This window comes from Symphalangus syndactylus, chromosome 19 (genome assembly GCF_028878055.3).
Source record: "Symphalangus syndactylus isolate Jambi chromosome 19, NHGRI_mSymSyn1-v2.1_pri, whole genome shotgun sequence".
Classification (NCBI taxonomy): Eukaryota; Metazoa; Chordata; class Mammalia; order Primates; family Hylobatidae; genus Symphalangus; species Symphalangus syndactylus.
Window position 1 is genome coordinate 15,546,849 of NC_072434.2, and position 24,367 is coordinate 15,571,215.

Below are 24,367 nucleotides of genomic sequence, written 5' to 3' on the forward strand. Positions count from 1 at the left end.
AACCATGTACGGTGTAGTCGTTTGGTTTAAAATATATCTATATATAAAGATTTAAAGCTGTTAAAATTTTACTCATCCTTTCAGGAAATGAACTGCATTTGTTTGAGAAACTACTTTGAGAAAAAGTGGGGACTATATGCAGACAGAACAATTCTGTTAAATACAGAAGTAAGATATTTATTATTCCAGACAGGGAGTCCTAGGGAAAGAGCCTAGGCTTCAATAAAAGAATTTTACAGACATGGGACATCAGGTCAGGAAAAATTACAACATAATTACACTACAACATATTTGTGCCTTAAAATACCTTCCAAAATAAGCTAGGCACAGAAGAACTAATACCACATGATCTTTCTTACATGTGAAATCTAAAATAGTCGAACTCATAGAAATAGAGAGTAGGGGAAAGGTGGTTACCAGGCACTGAGAGGTGGGTATCAAACCCACCTCTGATCTGGTATCAAACACCCTCCTTGTTATTATCTCAGAATATTCTGTTGGTGGGTCTCATGACATTTACAGATATCTTGTCAAATTAAAAAAAAGAGTGTCATTGAAACTGATAGGATTTACATTAAATTTGCATACTAATTCAGGGATAATTAACATTACCACAACATTAAGTCTTTTAAATAAAATATTATACCTTCCATTTCTTCAAGTATTTTTCTATGTCCCCCTCTTTTAAATCTTTGCTTATAAGTCCTATATATTTCTTGTTAAATTTTTTTCTAGATGATTTTGTTTCTGTTGTGAATGTATTTTTCCTCTTTATATTCTATTTGGTTGTTACCTATATAAAGAAAGTAATTAATTTATAAGTATTTATTTTTTACTAGATATTCCACTACTATTTCCAATTCTAATACACTTTCAAATAATTCCTTCGGGTTTTCAGGTAAACAACCATCAGTTAATAATAAATTTGCCTTCTCTCTCTCTCTAGCTATATCTACATGTATATCTCTCTAAATATAGGGGGCTGTCATTTTACTGGTTTGAATTTCCACAACTACTTTGAATAATAGGAAGGATGCCGAGTGTTCTTTTCCTTTGAACTTAATTATATTCAAGCATGCTTTTAGATTTTAACCATTCATTATGCTTTTTGGCATTAGAGAGTATATTTATATGACATTTAAGAAAAGTTATACTCTTTAATATTGTAAGTTTGTGGATTTCCTAATTTGGAACCATTTCTGGAATAACCTTACTTGTTCCCCTTGCATAATTATTTTAATATTGGTTTTAATATTCAATTTAAGATTTTTAGCATTTATATTAGCAAATGAGCCAGAGATATATTTTATTTTATTTTCATTTTTAATCTTTGGCAAACTTTAATTATGACTATAATTTTATTTCTATGTTCCATAACAGTTTAAATAATATTAATACTTGGATTATCTATTTCTTGAAGTTTAAAAAGAGTTACAAAACTGGGCCATTGTCTTTTTTTGAAGGTGCTTCTTTGTGGTGGTTTTAAATATGTCCACAAATTATTTTATACATGTCTCTTCAAGTGATTGAGCCCAATTCCTCTCTTTTTGAGTGTGGGCTATGCTTCGTGATTTGATTCTTTTTTTTTTCTTTTTTGAGATGGAGTCTCCCTCTTTCACCCAGGCTGGAGGGCAGTGGCGCGATCTCGGCTCACTGCAGGCTCCACCCCCCGGGGTTCACGCCATTCTCCTGCCTCAGCCTCCTGAGTAACTCGGACTACAGGCGCCCGCCACCTCACCCGGCTAATTTTTTGTATTTTTAGTAGAGACGGGATTTCACCGTGTTAGCCAGGATGGTCTTGATCTCCTGACCTCGTGATCCGCCCGCCTCGGCCTCCCAAAGTGCTGGGATTACAGGTGTTCGTGATTTGATTCTAATGATTAGAATAAAGTGGAAATGATAGTGTGCAACTTCAGAGGCTAGTCACAAAAAGCACTGCAATGTTTTCCTCTCTTTTTGAGATGCTCGTTCTGGGAGAGGCCAGTTGTCCTTTGGAGAAGCCCATGTAGTGAGGAACTGAAGTGTCCTGCAGTCCAACCCAAGAACAAAAGATACCACCAAGAGATTAAAAAGACAACCCACAGAATGATAGAAAATATGTGAAAACCCTATCTGATAAGGGTTTAATACTTAGAACATATAGAGGACTCCTGTAACTCAATAACAATGAAACAAACAACCCAATTAGGAAGTGGGCAAAGGATGAGAATAGACATTTTTCCAAAAGAGCCATACAAATGGCCAATAAACACAGGAAAATATGCTCCACATCATTAGTCATTAGGAAAATGTAAATCAAACTGACTTCAGCCCCTTTTAGGGTGGTATAATAATAATTTTTTTTAAACCAGAAAAATGGCAAGTGTTGGTGAGGATGTAGAGAAACCGGAATATTTGTGCCCTGCTGATGGGGACGTAAAATGGTACAGCAGCTGTGGAAAATAGTCTGGCAATTCTTCGAAAAGTTAAACAGAGTTACCTTATCCCCCAGCAATTCCACTTCTGGGTATATACCTAAAAGAATTGAAAATATAGACTCAAACAGATATGGGTTTATCAGCAATTCTGCCTATTTTAAACTACACCTGGTAAATTGTATTTTTCTTCTGACATGGTACATCTCATGGATAGTTTTAATTTTATTAGAATAGAGAAGATATAATTTTTTTTTTTTTTTTTGAGACGGAGTCTCGCTCTGTCACCCAGGCTAGAGTGCAGTGGCGCAATCTCGGCTCACTGCAAGCTCCGCCTCCCGGGTTCACGCCGTTCTCCTGCCTCAGCCTCTCCGAGTAGCTAGGACTACAGGCGCCCGCCACCACGCCCGGCTAATTTTTTTGTATTTTTAGTAGAGACGGGGTTTCACCGTGGTGTCGATCTCCTGACCTCGTGATCCGCCCGCCTCGGCCTCCCAAAGTGCTGGGATTACAAGCGTGAGCCACCGCGCCCGGCTGAAGATATAATATTTTTTATCAAGTATTAAATCTCTTCAATATCAACAGGCTTTTGTCTTCTTTCTCATTCTTGTGTATTTGTAGAATTGTTATTTTGTGAAATGACAATTGACCCAGTCTGTTTATTTTATAATTGGTCACTTTAAAGAATCTGCTTTTAGATTTCTTTATCATTTCTATGATTTCTTTTTTCTTTATTCATTACTTTATTAATTCCTTACTCCAGCAGCCTTTTATATATGTTTTTAATAATTTAAAAATTGTTAAGAAAATGTTTTGTTCATTTATTTGAATTTTTTCCTGTCAAGTAACAGAAAGGATTGAAAAATTTCTCTGAGGACAGTTTTGGCATCAGCACCCCAGAAATTTTTATGAGTAATATATGTTTCAGCATTCCTAATTAAGAAGCTAAATAATGTAAGGCTTACCATTACAGGCTGCTGAAGCTGACTGGCAATATTTTAATTCTAACCTCAACCTTTTCTGGACTGGTGACTGTATTTCTGTTTGTGCTTGACACTGAGTTATATGCGCCATTTTTTCTTTATCTCTTTATCTCCTGATAGTAGTGCCACTTAGTCCCTACCCTTATTTTAAAACTACACTTCCAGAAGTTAATCTCCCTGGATTCTTCTTTTCCTAGGTCAGCCCTCTTTTTGGATTGATCCTTAAGCTCAAGAGTCACTCTCCAGTGCTGAGTCCCTCATCTTAATTCTGGGTCACACTTACCCTTCATCACAGACAAAGGACACCTTTGCCCCAAGCTCGAGATTAAGTGGAAATAGCACACGGCCATGAGGGAGTTGACCCAAGAAGTCATCACAGGATTTCACTAGAAGAAGGAAAAAAAAAAAAAAGAAAAAATAGGAGTAAGACCTCCATGTGTGGGGTAAAGAGAGAAATCTGGAGGCCAGAGAGTTGAGGCACCTGCACATCTGGGGGCTTCAGGGCTCCAGTCTCCCTGGGGCGTGCAGTGCAGAGATGCAGCCCCTCTGAGGTCATAGCCGGGCTCACAGCTGTAGAACACTTCCTGCCCAGGTGAAAAGTTGTCCTGATGGCTTAGGGTATGCTCACCATGCAGGATTTCTGGAGGCGGCTGACACACTGTGGAAAGGACAGTTCCAGAGTACTTGTTAGTTATGGGGGAATTTCCTATGCTTCCTGAAGCCCTCATAGCTAGTCAGAGGTAGAAAAATAGAACGCAATTCTCCCTAGCACAAGGCCCCAAACTCACTTGTAAATCTACAGGACATGAGGTATATTCTCCTAGCTTCGGCTATCCAATGTGAAGTTATCAGTATTGGTGGATTCTCCATCTACATATTTCCTAGGAAGGTAATCCTGATTTGTACCATTGTTATTCAGATAATGAGACTGTCACCTGAGACCAAATCTGTTTTACAGATTTCCCCCGATTTCTCTGATTGCACACCAATGACTAAAATACAGTCATACTGTTTTGGGACAGGCATGCCCCTAAACTGGGGCTTACTCTGGAAGGGTTCTTGCCTCACCCAGGACGGAATTCAAGGATGAGCCAGTGGTGCTAGACAGCAATCTTTTAGTGAAAGGCACTGCTTCTTGCAGAGCAGGGCTGACTCACAGGCAGTGCACCCAGAGTCAGCAACATAAGGGCTCCTGGCAGGCAACTGTGTTTATACTGCTGTAAACCCGTTTCAGTTACATGTAAATTAAGGAGTGGATCAATGCAGATTGAGGGGTGAGTTATTATTTATTTATTTATTTATTTATTTTTTTTTTTTTGAGATGGAGTCTCGCTCTGTCGCCCAGGCTGGAGTGCAGTGGCGCGATCTCGGCTCACTGCAAGCTCCGCCTCCTGGGTTCATGCCATTCTCCTGCCTCAGCCTCTCCGAGTAGCTGGGACTACAGGCGCCCGCCACCATGCCCGGCTAATTTTTTGTATTTTTAGTAGAGACGGGGTTTCACCATGGTCTCGATCTCCTGACCTCGTGATCCGCCCGCCTCGGCCTCCCAAAGTGCTGGGATTACAAGCGTGAGGGGTGAGTTATTTAGAACTTTCCAGGAAAGGGGCGGTACCTTCTAGGTCGTTGCCATGGCATTTGTAAACTGTCATGGTGCTGATGGGACTATGAGGGCAGCTAGCAATGGCTTTCATCGCCATCTGCTGGTTCCTGCTGTTTTTTCACGTCATCCTGTCTGGGCCAGAGCCTGTTTTGGTCAGCAGGATTGTGACCAGAACACAAGCCCTGCCCATCTCCTGCCTCAATATATCCGTGTTTATATCCCTTTATCTGTTCGTCTTCCCAGCTCAGTGGTTGCACAAGGCTAACGTGGGTTGGTAGAAGAATTTTAAGCTCCTTCTCTGTCCCTATGTATCAACCATAACATCTCCCACTCAGCTGCTAAGCCAGCTATTGTGGGATCAGTAGACAAGATGAGCTATCAAAAACACAAGCCCTTAAAAAAGCCAGTCCTTTGTCACGAGAGGGCATATTATTTGGAGGTTATTTGACTCAACATCTGCCTTTATTTATAGTCCTGTTCATTCATGCTTAGGGCATCAGAACCCATTTTAACATCAACCTAATCTATACCTCGTTAAAGATGAATTTAGAAATATTTAACTGGCTTTGAACAAGTTACTTTCACTCTTGACTTAGACTCCTAGGGATAAAATGTAGGATGTGGATGGCTTGAGCCTAGGAATTTGAGGCTGCAGTGAGCCATGATTGTATCACTGTACTTCAGCCTGGGCAACAGTGTGGGACGTCAACTCTAAAAAATTGTTTTTAAATAAAATAAAATAAAAATAAAATGTAGGAGGCAGACCATTATAGACAAACTCTAAGGTCTTTGTCTCTATTCTGAGGCTATGATTTCTGTCTTTGTAAGCCAGTCTCTTTCTTTCACCAGTGGATGCTGATAAAAGTATGGCAAGAGCCAAAACATTCCGACTCTGGGGTCTGACACACTTGCCTTTTAAAATCCTGGGTGTCTCACTTAGAACATGTGACTTAGCTAATTTATTTAACCTCTGAAAGACCAAGCTGATGTCACTATTAAATGGATAATACAATAGCACAATTTCAAAGTGTTGTTATAAATAATGAATGAGAAAATGCATATAAAGTGCTTAGCACACAGCTGATCATAGAGAAAGTCCATATAATTTTTCAATATAATTGAGAGAGATTGCAGCTTGTACTTTGCCCTGAGAATCAAATAATAGGTGAGTCCAAAATACCTTTTTTTCTTGGCTAACTAAGGTCTTGCTTTTCAAAATGAAGACACATATGCATGGGTGCATGCACACCCCAGATTCTTAATTTCATGCTTCTTCCCCCAAAACTTACTTTCCCACCCTCCTCACCATACATCCCTCCCCCTAAACAAATACTCATCTCCTGATCCAATAGCAATGCATGTCACTTGCAGGGCCCTTCTAGGCCTCAGTCAGACTCACCCCTGGAGCAGCTTGGTAGCTCTGGCTCCCATTTGTTTAGGGCCTGGCATTGCACACGGCGGGGTCCTTTCATGACAAAGCCAGGCTGACACTTAAACTCCACAACTTCATTTAAGGAAAATAAGCTTCTGTTGTCAGATACCAATATTCCATTTTCCACAATTGGAGGCATGCATTTGTTAGGTATAATGCATTGAGGGGCCGGGCCGCTCCAGATGCCCACTTGATCTTCATTGCTGGTGCAGTATATGGAGGGCTCACCCACGAGCTCAAACACCTTTCTCCCTCTGCTTCCAAGATTGCAGCGGTAGGTCACCACAGATCCATAGTGAAAATACTCTCTGTTGGTGCTAATGAAATCTCCATTGGCGATGGTGGGGGGTAGCCCACAAGGAATTCCTGGAAAAAGAGACAGCAAGTTAACCAAAACAAAACCTTGGGACAGAGTCTTGCTGTCACTCAGGCTGGAGTGCAATGGCACAATCATGGCTCACTGCAACCTCCACTTCCAGGTCAAGCAATCCTCCCACCTCAACCTCCCGAGTAGCTGGGATCACAGGTATGCACCACCATGTCTGGTTTATTTTTGTATTTTTAGTAGAGATGGGGTTTGGCCATGTTGGGCAGGCTAGTCTTGAACTCCTGGCCTCAAACAATCCGCCTGCCTCGGCCTTTCAAAGTGCTGGGATTATAAGCGTGAGCCACTGCGCCCAGCCTCGTTTCTAATAATTATACTTTATTGTAAATTTTGCTAACATTTTAAGTTTCAAATTACCAGAACTAAATATTGACAATATTATTCTCATCTAATATTTGCTAATGTACAGACATGTTCTTACAGTTTTAAAATATTATGAGTTCTGCTCTACTCAGTTAACCTTATTTCACTAAATGTGTCCACATATTATTAGAGTCCATGTGTTTTTTGTTTGTTTGCTTTTTTTAACAGATCCTCACTCTGTTCCCCACACTGGAGTGCAGTGGCGTGATCTCGGCTCACTGCAACCCCCGCCTCCCAGGTTCAAGCGATTTTCCTGCCTCAGCCTCTTGAGCAGCTGGGATTACAGGCATGCGCCAACACACTCAGCTAACTTTTGTATTTTTAGTAGAGACAGGGTTTCACCATGTTGGCCAGGCTGGTCTCGAACTCCTGACCTCAAGTGATCTGCCTGCCTCAGCCTCCCAATGTGCTGGGATTACAGGCATGAGCCACTGTGCCTAGCCTATAGTCTATATTTTTATTTCTCTTGCTAAATGAGAATTTAACTATGTTATCTCACCATTATTAATTTAGTTCTCTCTATATAGAAGGCATTTGCCTTTATGGTATTGGATATTAATATAATAAAGCATGTAGCATAGCATTTTTTTTTGAGACAAAGTCTTGCTCTGTTGTCCAGGCTGGAGTATAATGGCATGATCGTGGCTCATTGCAGCCTCAACCTCTCTGGCTCAAGCAATCCTCCCAACTCTCAGTCTCCCGAGTAGTTGGGACTATAGGCATGTGCCACCGTGCCCGTTTAGTTTTTGTATTTTTTGTAGAGGCAGGGTTTCACCATGTTGTACAGGCTGGTCTCAAACTCCTGGGCTAAAGCCATCTGCTCACCTAGGCCTCCTAAAGTGCTGAGTTTACAAGTTTGAGTCACCACACGTGGCTCAGTATAACATCTTTATTAAATAATAAGAACAAAAGCTCTGGCAGAACTAATAAAGACAAAGCACAAATATACAATATTACATATATTCAGAAGTAATAAAAAGAACTGAATACTGATCTACAGCCATACCACCCTGAATCCCTGAATGCGCCCAATCTCATCTGATCTTGGAAGAACTGAATACTGTGTCCTACTCTACCGTAGAACAGTGCCCAGCCAGGATATCGGCCTTCTACAAAGTTTGTTCCCACTTATCCTCCCACCATCTGGGTTTGAAATGGCTGATTTCCTCACACCATCACGAAACCCAGGATCATACACATTTTATATTCCTTGTTAGCTTGCAATTGCTCATTCCTCTTTGCCCCCCAAAATGTAGAAAGCTCATCTTCCAAACAACTCACAGGGAAGATGGCATGCCCCTGTTTAGACAAAGAATAAGAAGGAAGAAAGAGCTGCATGGCTTGAATATCTGATGTGATACTAAGAGCTTGCAGAGAGGATATAGGGTTTCTTTCACTGACTTTGTATTTGTTGACTTCACTAAAGAAAATGCTCTTCAAACTGGGAGGTGTTCACCCAGCAGAAGAGGAAATTGGGGTTAAGTGAGCTAAAGACTAGTTTAAAATAAATTAGACCTTGAGATAAGAAAAAAAAAGCATTTCTAGGTGAAGGTGGAAATTTGGAATGCTGTGAGCCATTTTAAGGATATGACTGGATTCTTCAAATATTAGAAGGACACCATTTCCAAGAGGGAAGAGATTCATTCTTTGTAATTTTCTAGGAGGACAACTCTACGATTAAATGGTGGGGTGAATGGGGAAAGAGATTTCAACTCACGTTGACAAATTGGCGGCTTCGTGCTCCAATGGGCAGTATTGCCTGAGAGGATACATTCAGCAGATGAGTGACCAATGAGTCGGTGCCTAAAGGCAAAAAATGGAAAATAATTGTGCTGTATATACCTCATCAACTTCCTCACAGCATGCATATGTGGCAAACCAGAAGGATTACAATGCAGGAGAAGTCTAAGGCCTAGCCTAAACTTTACCTATTATTCCCAGCTTTTCTACTTCTTTTTCCTCTTCTCTCACTATTGAAAGAGATATTTCTGCTCTAACTTCTCCTGGTCCACATTGCTTCTTAATATCTTGGCTTCATTGTGGACTGTAACTGGCACCAAAATAAAACAATTATTTGTAGACCTGTTTGACAATTTTTTTCTTAAGTTCTATCTTTCTCTCAATATTATTTTTACCTTTTTTTGTTTGCATTTTCACTTAATTTGTGTGTGTGTGTGTGTGTGCGTGCGCATAATACTATGTCATTTTACTTGAGACATGTTTTTTATAAATACAAGATTTGTTGCTTTTGATCCTGTCTAGGAGACTTTGTCTTTCAACAAGAAGATTAAAAGAAATGTATTGAGATAAATGATACATTTGATTCGCTTTCATCATCATTCTTTCACTGGCGTTTTCACTGATTTCACGATGCCCTGATGAGGATGTGGAGAAAGCAATGAATAAAATGACCTGACCCAAACATGAGGGGGCTTATATCTGGTGGATGAGACAAATGCATTGCTTGCCTTTCCTTTTCCTTCCCTCTCACTTGCTATATGAAAGAGATAGATTCAGCTGTTTTAGTCATTCTAATAATTTGGAAATTAAACTTAATATTTTTTCCAATGAGGAATTTCATTTTATAGGTGTGCATGTATACTATACACATGCTTATGCACACAACAGATATTTAAACCTATTTTCTCAATTTTAGAGTCAAACTCTATATAGTCAGTCTATATTTATGCATTTATAGGTTGAATTGTGTCTCCTCCAAGTATGTTGAAGTCTTAACCTCCAGTCCCTGTGGATGTGATCTTATTTGGAAATACAATCTTTGGAGACGCAATCAGGTTAAGATAAGGTCATTAAGGTAGGCCCTAATCCAATATGACTTGTGTCCTCATAAAAAGGGAAAACTTTGGACACAGACATCCACAGAGAGAACAGCATATGAGAACACAGACCCAGAGGGAAGATGGCCGTATGAGGACAGAGACAGAAATTGGAGTTCTGCTGCCACACGCCAAGGAAGGCCTGCAGCTCCAGAAGCTGGAAGATGCAATGAAGGATCCTACCCTACAGGACTCAGAGGGAGCATGGCCCTCCCAACACCTTGATTTTGGATTTCCAGTCTCTAGAACAGAACTCCAAAAACTTCTGTTGTATTCAGCTGCCCATTTCGTGTTACAGACATTCCTCAAAGATATTGCAGGTTCAGTTCCAGACCACCACAATAAAACACGTATCACAACAAATGAGTCACATGAATTTTTTGATTTCTCAGTGAGTCTAAAAGTTGTGTTTATACTATACGGTAGTCTATTAAGCGTGAAATAGCATTATGTCTAAACAAAGTCATACTTTATAAAATGGTTTATTGATAAAAAATGCTAAAGATTATCTGACCTTCAATAAGCTGTAATCTTTTTGCTGGTGGAGGGTCTTGCCTCAAGGTTGACGGCTGTGGACTGATCAGGGTGGTGGTTGCTGAGGGCTGGGGTGGCTGTGGCAATTTCTTAAGCCGAGACAGCAATAAAATTGTTGTATTGATTGACTCTTCCTTTCACAAAAGATTTTTCTAGCATGCAGTGCTGTTTGTAACATTTTACCCTCTGAACTGCTTTCAAAATTGGAATTAATCCTCCCAGATACTGCTGCTGCTTTATCAACTAAGTTTTTGTAATATTCTAAATCCTTCACGGTCATTTTCACAATGCTCATGTCATCATCACCAGGAAGAGGCTCCACCTAAAAAAAAAACCACTTTCTCTACTCATTCATAAGAAGCAACTCCTCATCTGTTCAACATTGATCATGAAGTTGTAGCAATTCAGTCACATCTTCGGGCTCCACTTCTAATTGTAGTTCTCTTGTTATTTTCACCACATCTGCAGTTATTTCTTCTGCTGAAGTCTTGAACCTCTCTCAAAGTCAGCCATGAGGGTTGGAATTAACTTCTACCAAACTCCTGTTAATGTTGATATTTTAAGCTCTTCCCATGAATCATGAATGTTCTTCATGGTATGTAGAATGATGAATTCCTTCCAGCAGTTTTGAACTTACTTTGTTCAGATCCATCAGAGGAATTACTGTCTGTGGGGACTCACCTTACAAAATGTATTTCTTAAATAGTGAAACTTGAAAGTCAAAATTACTCCTTCAGCCATGGGCTGCAGAATGGCTGCTGTTGTTAGCAGGCAGGAAAACTCCATTCATCTCCCTGTCCATCTCCATTAGAGCTCTTGGCTGCTTTGGTGCAATGTCAATGAGCAGTAATATTTTGAAAGGAATCTGTTTTTCTGAGCACTAGATCTCAACAGTGGGCTTAAAATATTCAGTAAACTATGCTGCAAACATACCTCTGTCATCAGGCTTGGTTGTTCCATTTATAGACACAAGCAAGGTACATTTGGCATAATGCTTAAGGGCCCTAGGATTTTTAGAATGGTCGGTGAGCATTGGCTTCAACTCGAAGTCACCAGCGGCATTAGCTCCTAAAACTCAGCCTGTCCTTTGAAGCTTTGAACCCAGGCAATGGCTTCTCCTCTCTAGCTATGAAAGTCCAATAGACGGCTGTTTGGTCTACATGGAAAATCTGTTATTTAGTGTAACACCTTCATCAGTGATCTTAGCTAGATCTTCTAAATAACTTGCTGCAGCTTTTACATGAGCACTTGCTGGTTCACCTTAGACCTTTATGTTATGGAGAGGGCTTCTTTCCTTAAACCTCAGGAACCAAATTCTGCTAGCTTCCAGCAGTTTTTCTGCAGCTTCCTGACCTCTGTCAGCCTTCACAGAATTGAAGAGAGTTAGGGCTTTGCTCAGGATTAGGCTGTGGCTTCAGGAAATGTTTCCAGTTTGATCTTAAAACTTCTTCCGTATCAGCAATAAGGCTGTTTCATCTTCTTATCATTCGTGTGTTCACTGGAATAGTACTTTGTATTTCCTTCAAGTATTTTTGCTTTGCCTTTACAACTCGCTAGCTGTTTGGCACATGAGGAATGGCTTTTGGCCTATCTTGGCTTTCAACATATCTTCCTCAGTAAGCTTAATCATCTCTAGCTTTTGATTTAAAGTAAGAGATGCATGACTCCTCCTTTCATGTCAACACTTGAAGGCCAGTGTAGGGCTATTGATTGGACTCATTTTAGTATTATTGTGTCTCAGAGATTAGGGAGTCCTGAAGAGAGGGAGAGAGAAGGAGAATGTCTAGTCCATGGAGCAGTCAAAGCACACACATTTATTGATTAAGTTTTCTGTCTTATATGGGTGCAGTTCGTAGGGACCCCAAAAAATGACAATAGTAACATCAAAGATCACTGATGACAGATCACAATCACAGACATGATAATAATGAAAACATCTGGGATATTGTGAGAATAACCAAATGCTGCAGAGACACAAAGTGAACACACGCTGTTGGATAAATGATGCCGACGAACATGCTTATCGCAGCGTTGCCACAAGCCTTCAATTTGTAAAAAGCATAACATCTGCGAAGTACAATAAAATGAGGAAGGCCTGTACTTTTTGATGGCAGCCCTAGCAAGCGATCGTGCTGTTATCATTAAAATTTGTTCTCTCACACAGCTGCTACATGGTCTTCCCTTTCTCCCAGCAATGTCTACTCTGGGTTAGGGTTGTTTGTGTGCTTTGACTACTACACTTCTAATTTTTTTTCCTTCCCATCCAGTCAACAGCATACTGTTTATATGTGCACTGCCCTGGTTTCCAGCAAGGATACAGATTTTTCCCCTAATCTTCTCCTATCTTTGTTCATTTCAATCAGGAGTTAACACCTGTGTTCAAGCCTCTTAAGAGCAGGTGGCAATAGCCTAGTTTCCTTGTTGAGATGTGGCTAGAAAGTACTATTGCTGTGCTGGAACTGTTAAACCAAGAGATGTTGCTGCCAACTCACCCTGTAGTACAAGAATAGTTGATTCTGGATCCAATCTGGATGTCTGTGATCACATGCACCACGCCATTCACTGGATCTGGAGGAGTTTTACATGATTTACCTATGGGAAAGAAAGTATTTTGGAGCCAGGTAGAGTCATCTGAACTCTCTTCTGTACATAAGGTCTCAAACTGCATGTAGCTTCCTGAAGAAAACACGCAGTTCTGATGGTTCCACAGATTTTGGCACCTTGAGAAAACTCATCAGAGTGCTGAGGATCAGCCACCTACTAAGCCACTTTCAAAAAGACCTTCCCTCCAGATCTATTCAGATCTAGATTTAGATCTGTGTAGATACCTTGCATCCCTTATCAAAATGTAAAGATCATTTGTGGCATTATTTACTACCAATATATTTCAAAGTTTGCAAAGGATTTCTTCCCACCTTGTTATTCAAGCAGAATTTGTCTTCCTACACCATTTTTTTTCCTGATCTAGTCATTTATTATTTTCTTTCCCATATGGACTGAAGATTTTCTCTACAACTATTTCTTGAAACATTCTCATGAAGTGGGCATTTCAAGCAATAATCAAGGATTACCTACAAGAAAAACTCTCACATCCACCTATCTGAACACTTCAGAAAAGGTTTCTCATATCCCACATTGGAAAAAATACAATAAGAAGCTTTTGCAGACATGGGAAAGATCCAATGCAAGTTTACTCACGTTTACAGACATCTTTGGGACTCGACCAGACCAGGTTGTCTAGACATGTGATAGAGAATGGCCTCCCATAGTACTCAGGACGGCATTCGTACTTTAAAGATGTCCCAATGGGAAAGTCAGATGCATTGGTTTGGGTTTTCAACTTAGCAAACAGAAAAGGATCCGGGGCTTGGCAGTGACCTAGAGACCAAGAAATCAAGAATATCTGAGTTAATAAAAAGATACTCAGTGTGTTTCCTCTTTTCTCTTCCTTGGTAGATTTGATGCCAGAAGAAAAGAAACTTTTAGTTATGAAAAAAAAAAAACTTCCCTGTAAAACAGAAAGGAAAGTTCCATTAGCATAGGCTTATAAGGAAGTATATTATCTGGAAGACTAGTCTGCTCTCTGGTCTTTCTACTCATATAATTTATTTATTTTTATTTTTAATTTTTTTTTGTATTTTTAGTAGAGTTGGAGTTTCACTGTGTTTGCAGGCTGTTCTGGAACTCCTGACCTCTAGTGATCCACCTGCCTTGGCCTCCCAAAGCCTATTTTTATTGTTTTTGAGATAGGGTCTCACTCTGTCACCCAGGCTGGAGTGCAGTGGCACAATGTTGGCTCACTGCAACCTCTGCCTCCCAGGCTTAAGTGATCCTTCCATCTCAGCCTCCTGAGTAGCTGGGACCACAGGCAATTGCCACCATGCTCAGTTAATGCTCATATAATTTAATGTAAAGATAGCTCCGATTTAATTTTCACATTTTTAGGCAGCCAGAAAGAGTTTTTCTGCCCAGGTTCCAGCTTTTGTGTCTGGTTTCCTTGTACTTCAAGGCATCAAAACTCCAATGAGAGTCCGACAAGCATGGGCAGGAACTCAAGACATTTCCTGGCAGAAGGAGCCACCGATTTTCTAGGTCACATTTCTAAGCCAAACATTTCAATAAGGGCATTCACAGGCATTTGTTTTTAATTCATATGATTCTAGTGAAGGACTTTCCCACCACTCACCGTCTCCCTCTTTTTTCATCAGTCCCTCCATCTGCAAAGGTCATCAGGAACTTATATGTTGACCTACCTTAGAACCATTTATCATTGGTTTGGCATTCCACTGTGGCAAATGCACAAATAAATACCACACTGTAATTATGGAAATATGGAGGGCCTGGGTTAGATATTCTGAACCCATTTGGGATGTGGGGAATTTAGCACTAACCCAGAATTCCACAGCGAGGGGCAGGGCTGCTCCAAACCCCATTCCCTTGAGGGTCACTTGTGCAGCGGATGGTGCTCTCTCCAATGAGGTCGAAGGTCCTCCCTCTGTCTGGGTGGGGGTCGCATGTGTAATTTACTGCTTTTCCAAAGGGAAAGACTTCCAGAGGTTTTCCTGTGTGTCTCCCATTAGGAATAACTGGAGGACTTGGACAAAAGATTTCTAGAAAAAAGGCAAAAGCTCTAAGTTTCATTCAGGAGTTTCACCAGAGGTATTCTGCAATTACAGGGTGCTATGATTGGTGTCGCTGAAAATATGCTAAGGAGATGACAGTAGACATGAGGACTTTGAAGAGTTGGATTAAGTGAGATGTCAATGAGTGTATTGCAAAGTACAAAAGAGATTTGTCTATCCTGAATCTTCCAAATAGTAACGGTTCCTGAACAATAGAAACTTTACAACTTTAATGAAGTAGCAAAACATTTGAAGAAGAAAAATAGCCACTTTGAAGGGTTGCTCATTCATTTAGTTAAGATATATTAATTGAGCACTTGTCCTGTGTGAGTCACTCATCAGGATCCTGGGGACACAGTGCTGAGAAAGGAGCCTACGTTCTTAGGAAATATTTCTCAAATGTATATATGTGTGCTAATCATCTTAAATAGGTGAAACTTTCGCTGATTACTTATTGATATCGATCATCAATCTCAGTGATAACAATAGCCCTGTCACAGTGAATTGAAACATATTCAGGCCATTATAAAAAACTCCAGATGGATTCAGATTGCTTTGCTTTTGAAAATGTCTAGGTCTGTTGATGATTTATTTTCTCTTTTAACTTTCTGGGTCAGGTTTCAAGTTGTTACTCCTTTCTAGCATCTGTTTATTTGTTTAGAACAGTCTCTTCCTCATTTCTAATTGGCATTTTTCATTAGAACTGGAATTTGGAAGAAGCTACTTTAACTAGCAAGAGTTATGAAAAGTAAGAGAAAGGTTGAGTAGTCCAATCAATGAGCTTTCATGCGTGATGGTGTAACAGACATTTGTGATGCTGCTTCAAGGAGCGCTGGATTTCTTAGACAGCAAGAATCTCTATATAAGTTATGTTCTTCCAAAATTTTACTCTAAAAAGCACTGTAAGATGTCCAAGTCTATTTCTAACAACATAAACGTTTTAGTAAAATTTCATGGTTTTCTAAAGAAACATGTTTCCCAATCATTAGAATCAAGAAATGAAGCAAAGTTTTATCTTCTATTGGGGAAATTATAAATGGGGAGACTAGGAGAAATCAGTAGTCTACTGATTATTGAACATATGGGGCTCATTTTCAAAAAATGACATTATTTAAAGAGCCCACATTGCCAAGTCGATCCTAAGCCAAAACAACAAACTGGAGGCATCAAGCTACCTGACTTCAAACTAAACTACAAGGCTACAGTAACCAAAACAGCATGGTACTGGCACCAAAACAGAGATATAGACCAATGCAACAGAACAGAGCCCTCAGAAATAATACTACACATCTACAACCATCTGATCTTTGACAAACCTGACAAAAGCAAGCAATGGGGAAAGGATTCCCTATTTAATAAATGGTACTGGGAAAACTGGCTAGCCATATGTAGAAAGCTGAAACTGGATCCCTTCCTTTCACTGTATACAAAAATTAATTCAAGATGGATTAAAGACTTAAATGTTAGACCTAAAACCATAAAAACCCTAGAAGAAAACATAGGCAACACCATTCAGGACATAGGTATGGGCAAGGACTGCATGTCTAAAACACCAAAAGCAATGGCAAGAAAAGCCAAAATTGACAAATGGGATCTAATTAAAGAGCTTCTGCACAGCAAAAGAAACTACCATCAGAGTGACCAGGCAACCTACAGAATGGGAGAAAATTTTTGCAATCTACTCATCTGACAAAGTGCTAATACCCAGAATCTACAAAGAACTCAAACAAATTTACAAGAAAAAAAACAACCTCATCAAAAAGTGGGTGAAGGATATGAGCAGACACTTTTCAAAAGAAGACATTTATGCAGCCAACAGACACATGAAAAAATGCTCATCATTACTGGCCATCAGAGAAATGCAAATCAAAACCACAATGAGATATCATCTCACACCAGTTAGAATGGCCATCATTAAAAGTTAGGAAACAACAGGTGCTGGAGAGGATGTGGAGAAATAGGAACACTTTTACACTGTTGGTGGGACTGTAAACTAGTTCAACCATTGTGGAAGACAGTGTGGAGATTCCTCAAGGATCTAGAACTAGAAATACCATTTGACCCAGCAATCCCATTATTGGGTATATACCCAAAGGATTATAAATCATGCTGCTATAAAGACACATGCACACATGTTTATTACTGCACTATTCACAATAGCAAAGACTTGGAACCAACCCAAATGTCCATCAATGATACACTGGATTAAGAAAATGTGGCACATATACACCATGGAATACTATGCAGCCATAAAGAAGGATGAGTTCATGTCCTTTTTAGTGACATGGATAAAGCTGGAAACCATCATTCTCAGCAAACTATCATAAGGACAAAAAACTAAACACCGCATGTTCTCACTCACAGGTGGGAATTGAACAACAAGAACACTTGGACACAGGAAGGGGAACATAACACACCGGGGCCTGTTGTGGGGTTGGGGAGGGGGGAGGGATAGCATTAGGAGATGTACCTAATGTAAATGACGAGTTAATGGGTGCAGCACACCAACATGGCACATGCATACATATGTAACAAACCTGCACATTGTGCACATGTACCCTAGAACTTAAAGTATAATAAATTTTTAAAAATGACATTATTTATGAATCTCTCAGCATAAATTATTTAGGTACATGGTTTGAGAATTTAAGGAGTCTCGAACTGCTCGCCTTGTCTAATGTCGCTCCTCACTTTTCCTTCATTCCTAAATGCTTTGCTCTACTATCTTCATAGCATTGAATTTATTTTTCTTTCTTGTCCCTCTCCCCACCTGAGTAGAAACAACATGGGGACAGGGAATTCATTCGTCTTGTTCATTGATACAACTCCAGTGGCTAGATGAACATCAGGCACAAAGTATGTGATCAATAAATATTGATTAAATAAAGGTATGTTTAATATTTGTGTATTATCAAATATACACAAAAATTGTAGACTGCACCTGATGGGAGAATAAAATGGAAAAGAAAGAAGGGAGGAAAGAAGGAAGAAAGGGGAGAGAAAGGGAAGAAGGGAAGAAAGAACTGAAGAAAGGAAGGAAGAGAAAAAAGAAAGAAAAGAAAGAGAGAAAGAAAGCAAATTGTTAAGGCTTCACATTATCTAATCTCTCCTGACCTAGAAGCACTCTACCACAGGATTTATCGCACTAGAACACAGAATACAGAAGGACAGAGACAGATCAGATGGTTCCAAAGACAGGTGATGTACACATTGATTCACAACCAAACATTATTAAAATAAGCAATTTTCAAATCAATAATTCAGACTAGAAAATTGAAGAACCACATTAGGGGAGGTCATGGGTCAAATACTCAACAGATGAAGGGGAGAGATTGGCCTGAAATGTTACTCCTACTACTCACGTTCGCACACTGGAACGCTGCTATTCCAAAGGCTTTCCATTCCAGCCAAGACGCAGTAACTAGCAGAGTTGCCTTTTAATTGAAATCTAAAGAAGAAAATAGGAGTGAATAGTGAGCTGTTTCAGCCAAGAGGACACTTAGTTCACAATCTAGGGCCCAGCCCCACATCTCAGGATTTTGAGGACCTGAGGCCAGCAGGTGGCAGAGTTGCACAGGCTACCTTATTCTGGAACAATCCCAGCCTCCAGAAGGGAGCAATATAGAATGGCAAAACGCAGTAGCCTGGTCACATGATAGTCCTGCTTGAATTGAAAAAGGTGGTCATGACATAGCTGCCATCCCCTTGACCCAGGACCCAGGCCTGGAGCTTCACAGATTACTCCATGATAACCTGATAAATCACTCATTGTCATTATTAGAAACCCAGTCTTCTAATGCAGTGCCTTCCTAACTCTGACCCTGGAACAGCAAGTAAAACAGCTCCCAGTTTGGAGTGGAAAAGTGGGAAATAGCTGACGAGAGAACAGAGATTGTCCTTTCATCTCCACATCTGTGATGGTGTGAAGAAGGCTCAAAAGGGCAGTTTGGGCTGCTGAAGAGTAAGCGTGAATATTCTAGGGGAAAAAGGAAAGAAGAGAGGACATAATTTTTGTATGCAATTGTCGAAAATTCTCAATGTCTGTTGGACCCCGATGCCCTCCTAACTCTTACTGGGTGCTGGCATTTGGAGCCTGCCAAGATGCTGTGTTACGTTTTGGGATCAGGTGCTTTGTTACCCATGTTGGTCAGCTCCCATGTAGAGACGTGCACCCTGCGAAGAGCACTAGATGGACATAAACAAGGTAATGACCTTGCTGGAAATATTAACAGCAGCCATCAGGACCCCAGCCCAGAGCCCAGAGCCCATGACTAGCCAGATGATACATGACTGAATTTTTGAAAAAATGCTGATTTTTACATTTTCAGTCCTATCACAAATTTCACTAGTGATGATTTAAAGAATTTACTGAAATGATTCTTAAATGATCCTAGCTTTTTATAATAAGCTTTTTGTTACTTGCAATCTTTTCTGGTACTCTCTAAATTACTCATATTCCTTTTTGCTTGTAAAATATGATTTTTTTTCCTGAGACGAAGTTTCACTCTTGTTGTCCACGCTGGAGTGCAATGGTGCCATCTTGGCTCACTGCAAACTCCACCTCCCAGGTTCAAGTGATTCTCGTGCCTCATCCACCCGAGTAGCTGAGATTACAGGCACATGCCACCATGCCAAGCTAACTTTTGTATTTTTAGTAGAGACAGGGTTTCACCATGTTGTCCAGGCTGGTCTCCAACTCCTGACCTCCGGTGATCTGCCCGCCTCAAACTCCCAAAGGTGCTAGGATTACAGGCATGAGCCACCGTGCCTGGCTGATATTTTTTGCTTAATGTGTTACCTCTATATTCATAACCAGTAGTTATACTTGCCTTTGAACTTGCCAGTTAATATGTGTTCCAGTTTCCTCTTCATATCTCATGTTATTAGTTCTATACGTTTCTTTCCTTTCTTCCTATGTGCACTTTGAAAGTTCATCTCTCTGAATGTGTGTGTGTGTGTGTGTGTGTGTTTCTTTTAAGCCACACCAAATCTCCCCTTTTCAGACTAATTCCCAACCCCAATTACAATGTCCAGCAGGTCAGGCAAGCTCATACTCACCCTTCATCACAAACAAAATCCACTTTTGCTCCAAGCTGGAGATTTACTGGAAATAGCACACGGCCATTAAGAAGTTGGCCCATGAAGTCATCACAGGATTTCACTGGAGAAAAAGACAAATGAACAGAAATCACTGGCATGTGGAGAATAAAGACGCAAGCTAAAAATATCAAGCCAGATAAGAGTCTAGTCACCTTCACATCTGGGGGCTTCAGGGCTCCAGTCTCCCTGGAGTGTGCAGCGCAGAGACGCAGCCCCTCTGAGGTCATAGCCGGGCTCACAGCTGTAGAACACTTCCTGCCCGGGTGAAAAGTTGTCCTTGTCCCTTTGGGTATGCTCACCATGCAGGACACCTGGAGGCGGCTGACATACTGGGGAGAGAGAAACAAAGTACTGCTAATTGTGTGAAAATAACTTTTTTCTCACTGTTAAACTGGCCAAGGGAATAATAATTACAAATCTATATATAATAATAAAGGTAGAATAAGAGCCTTATTACATTGATAAACTAAATACACAGTGCAAGGAAGATGTCTTGCCATCAGTCACAGAACTGACACATGGCACAACTGTGACTAAAACAGAGGTATCCCCAATTCATTGTTTCTCATCTAAAGTATTCAACTAAGATTTCAGAATGGACACTTCCTTCTAGAATGCTTCCAATTACTGTTCACCCAGTACAAAATTGGGAGGAATGATGGATTTTTATATCTTCGTACTTCCTTTCTAGAAGGCATCACCAATTTAGTCTTGCATTTTAGGCAATAAAGGAGTGCCCCTGCCCATGTCTCATCTAATAGGTCCCTCCATCACCTATCACACTGGTGCAACAAATAGCGTCCATACATCTATTCTCATCTGCTTTCAAGTCTTCTCTCAGCGGCCACCTGACATAGGGTGGTGAAGAACTATGAGTCTCCTCTCTCCATGCTATGTACCAGGGTGCTGCCTAGTCATTCATTTCACCTCAGTGAGAAGGTAGGAAACTGTTGAAGAAAATCTGAAAGACCTACTGTCACCATAATGAGAGTGTATATTTCATGCGACATATTGTAACGGCATCTCAGGCTCTCTCTTAATTTAGTTGATCTGACCTCGAGAAATCAGAACACATTTGGATCTCAACTAAGTTACATAAAACTGTTATAAAATGGAAAAAATAATTTCAGTTTGTCTTTGAACAGATCAGTTCCCTTTTCTGGACTTCAGCTTTCTCAAGCATCAAATGGGGGATTGGACTAGAGAAATGACTTCTTTGGGGAGTTTGTAAATACTCTGATGCTGTAATGTCCATTTTCAGGGCTCATCACCCAGTGTTTCTCTTGACTAAACAATGCCTGATGATGTAATATTGAGGTGCTGTGCTGGTTAAATTTCTGTTGACCCCAGCCTCACGCTTCTGCACTGTCTTTTGACAGCTAGCAATGGAAGCCTTAAAACTACAATCGTTTGTCTTCCTTGATAGCTGGGCTCTGGTTAGGTTCTGTCAATTGGAGGCATATATACCAAATTAAAAAGCAGGATGATGGCAGAATCTGTTCTACTTCTAGAAGTGGCTTGGGCAGTGGCAGTATGGATGACTTCAGTGAGCAGCTACAGCTTCAGTTCTAATGATGCCAATGACTTTTGCTCCTGCAATATCAGCTGCATTCTGGCAGCAGTGGTGGCTCCTGCAGTATTAGCAGCTTTCAGGGAGCTGCCTGCTCAGTGGGAGGGGCTGGCCATTTCAGCATCAGTCCAGGCTCCTGTGCTCTAGACTGGGAGCCACAGCAGTTCCCTGATCTCTCGTAACTTTGCCTTTGTCCTATTGCTTTTCCTGCCCTTCTAACATCTTTGTGACCTATTAGCTGTGATATGGTTTGGCTCTGTGTTCCCTCCCAAATCTCACGTCAAATGGTAATTCCCAGTGTTGGAGAAGGAGCCTGGTGGGAGGTGACTGGATCTTGGAGGTGGTTTCTAATGGTTTAGCACCATCACCCTAGTGTGGTCTTGTGATAGAGTTCTGTCGAGATCTGCTTGTTCCCAAGTGTGTAGCACCTCCGCCTTGCTCTCTCTCTCTCTCTCCTGCCAAGCATATGAAGATATGTGTGCTTCCTCTTTGCCTTCCACCATGATTGCAACTTTCCTGAAGTGTCCCTAGCCATGTCTCCTGTACAGCCTACAGAACGCTGAGTCAATTAAACGTCTTTTTTTTTATAAATTACCCAGTCTCAAGTAGTTTTTTATAGGAATGTGAGAAGAGACTAATACAACCTGCATGAAATCCCTCCCTCCTTGAAAGTATCTAGAGTAAGTTTTGATTTCATGACGGAATGCTGATTAGCAAAGCCAAGACTCTGGAGTGGGATGGACTTGCAATCCAGTTTTGTCTGCAAGTTAATGTCTCAGAAAGTTATCTGATCTGTCTAAGGCACATATTCTCTGTAAAACATAGAGGCTGGGCATGGTGGCTCATGCCTATAATCCCAGCACTTTGGGAGGCCAAGGTGTGTGGATTGCTTGAGCTGAGGAGTTCGAGACCAGCCTGGGCAACATGGTGAGACTATCTCTACAAAAAAAATATAAAAAACTTATCCAGGCATGGTGGCATACACCTATATTCCCAGCTACTTGGGAGGCTCAGGCAGGAGAATTGCTTGAGCCAGGGAGGCGGAGGTTGAAGTAAGCCCTGATGGCACCACTGCAGTCCAACCTGAGTGACAGATCAAGACAGTATCTCAAGCAAAACAAAACAAACATAGAACAACTGGTAACTACCTAATAACTTTGTTTGAAGGATTAAAATTCACACATAGCCTGTATTATAGTGCCTGGCCAGAGGAATCACTCATTTTGTATCAACCATTATTATACTCAAAGGTAATTGATAGATCTGTTTATAAGAACCCCAAAGAACCATCATATCCCTGGCCCAGGCTGAGCTTTGCTTCTCAATTTCAGCACATGTGCATGTACACACACCTTCTGAATTTCATGTTCACTACCTAGAAAATTTGCTCCCCCACCCTGCTCACCACAAATCCCTCCCCCTGAACAAATACTCATCTCCTGATCCAACAGCAACGCATGTCACTTGCAGGGCCCTTCTAGGCCTCAGTCAGACTCACCCCTGGAGCAGCTTGGTAGCTCTGGCTTCCATTTGTTCAGAGCCTGGCATTGCACACGGCGGGGTCCTTTCATGACAAAGCCAGGCTGACACCTAAACTCCACAACTTCATTTAAGGAAAATAAGCTTCTGTTGTCAGATACCAATATTCCATTTTCCACATTTGGAGGCGTGCATTTGTTAGGTATAATGCATTGAGGGGCCGGGCCGCTCCAGATGCCCACTTGATCTTCATTGCTGGTGCAGTATATGGAGGGCTCACCCACGAGCTCAAACACCTTTCTCCCTCCGCTTCCAAGATTGCAGCGGTAGGTCACCACAGATCCATAGTGAAAATACTCTCTGTTGGTGCTAATGAAATCTCCATTGGCGATGGTTGGGGGTAGCCCACAAGGAATTCCTGGAAAAAGAGACAGCAAATTAACCAAAACAAAACCTTGGGACAGAGTCTTGCTCTGTCACCCAGGCTGCAGTGCAGTGGCACGATCATGGCTCACTGCAACCTCCACTTCCCAGGTCAAGCAATCCTCCCACCTCAACCTCCGGAGTAGCTGGGATCACAGGTGTGCACCACCGTGTCTGGTTTATTTATGTATTTTTAGTAGAGATGGGGTTTGGCCATGTTGGGCAGGCTAGTCTTGAACTCCTGGCCTCAAGCAATCTGCCTGCCTCGGCCTTTCAAAGTGCTGGGACTATAAGTGTGAGCCACCGCGCCCAGCCTGGTTTCTTAAAAGTATACTTTATTGTAAATTTTGCTAACAGTTTTTTTAAATTCCAAATTACCAGAAGTAAATATTGACAATATTATTCTCATCTAATATTTGCTAATGTACAGACATGTTCTTACAGTTTTAAAATATTTTAAGTTCTGCTCTACTCAGTTAAGTTATTTCACTAAATGTGTCCACATATTATTAGAGTCCACTTTTTTTTTTTTTTTTTTTTTTAACAGAGCCTCACTCTGTTCCCCAGGCTGGAGTGAAGTGGCATGAGCTTGGCTTACTGCAGCACCCGCCTTCCAGATTCAAGT

General features: G+C 40.9%; 1 protein-coding gene across 1 annotated transcript in view; it reads right to left on the reverse strand.

Annotated features, from left to right (window-relative positions):
* The window catches only part of CR1 (complement C3b/C4b receptor 1 (Knops blood group)), a 106,480-nt gene that overhangs the window by 35,783 nt on the left and 46,330 nt on the right, over positions 1–24,367 (reverse strand). Inside the window, exons 13-23 of the mRNA XM_063613605.1 lie at positions 23,339–23,737; positions 20,423–20,599; positions 20,229–20,331; positions 18,533–18,618; positions 14,940–15,158; positions 13,747–13,926; positions 13,041–13,140; positions 8,895–8,980; positions 6,397–6,795; positions 3,879–4,055; positions 3,681–3,783 (exon numbers count right to left, since the gene is read on the reverse strand). Coding sequence (XP_063469675.1) covers positions 3,681–3,783; positions 3,879–4,055; positions 6,397–6,795; positions 8,895–8,980; positions 13,041–13,140; positions 13,747–13,926; positions 14,940–15,158; positions 18,533–18,618; positions 20,229–20,331; positions 20,423–20,599; positions 23,339–23,737 — 2,029 coding nt within the window. The remainder of the gene's footprint in view (positions 1–3,680; positions 3,784–3,878; positions 4,056–6,396; positions 6,796–8,894; positions 8,981–13,040; positions 13,141–13,746; positions 13,927–14,939; positions 15,159–18,532; positions 18,619–20,228; positions 20,332–20,422; positions 20,600–23,338; positions 23,738–24,367) is intronic.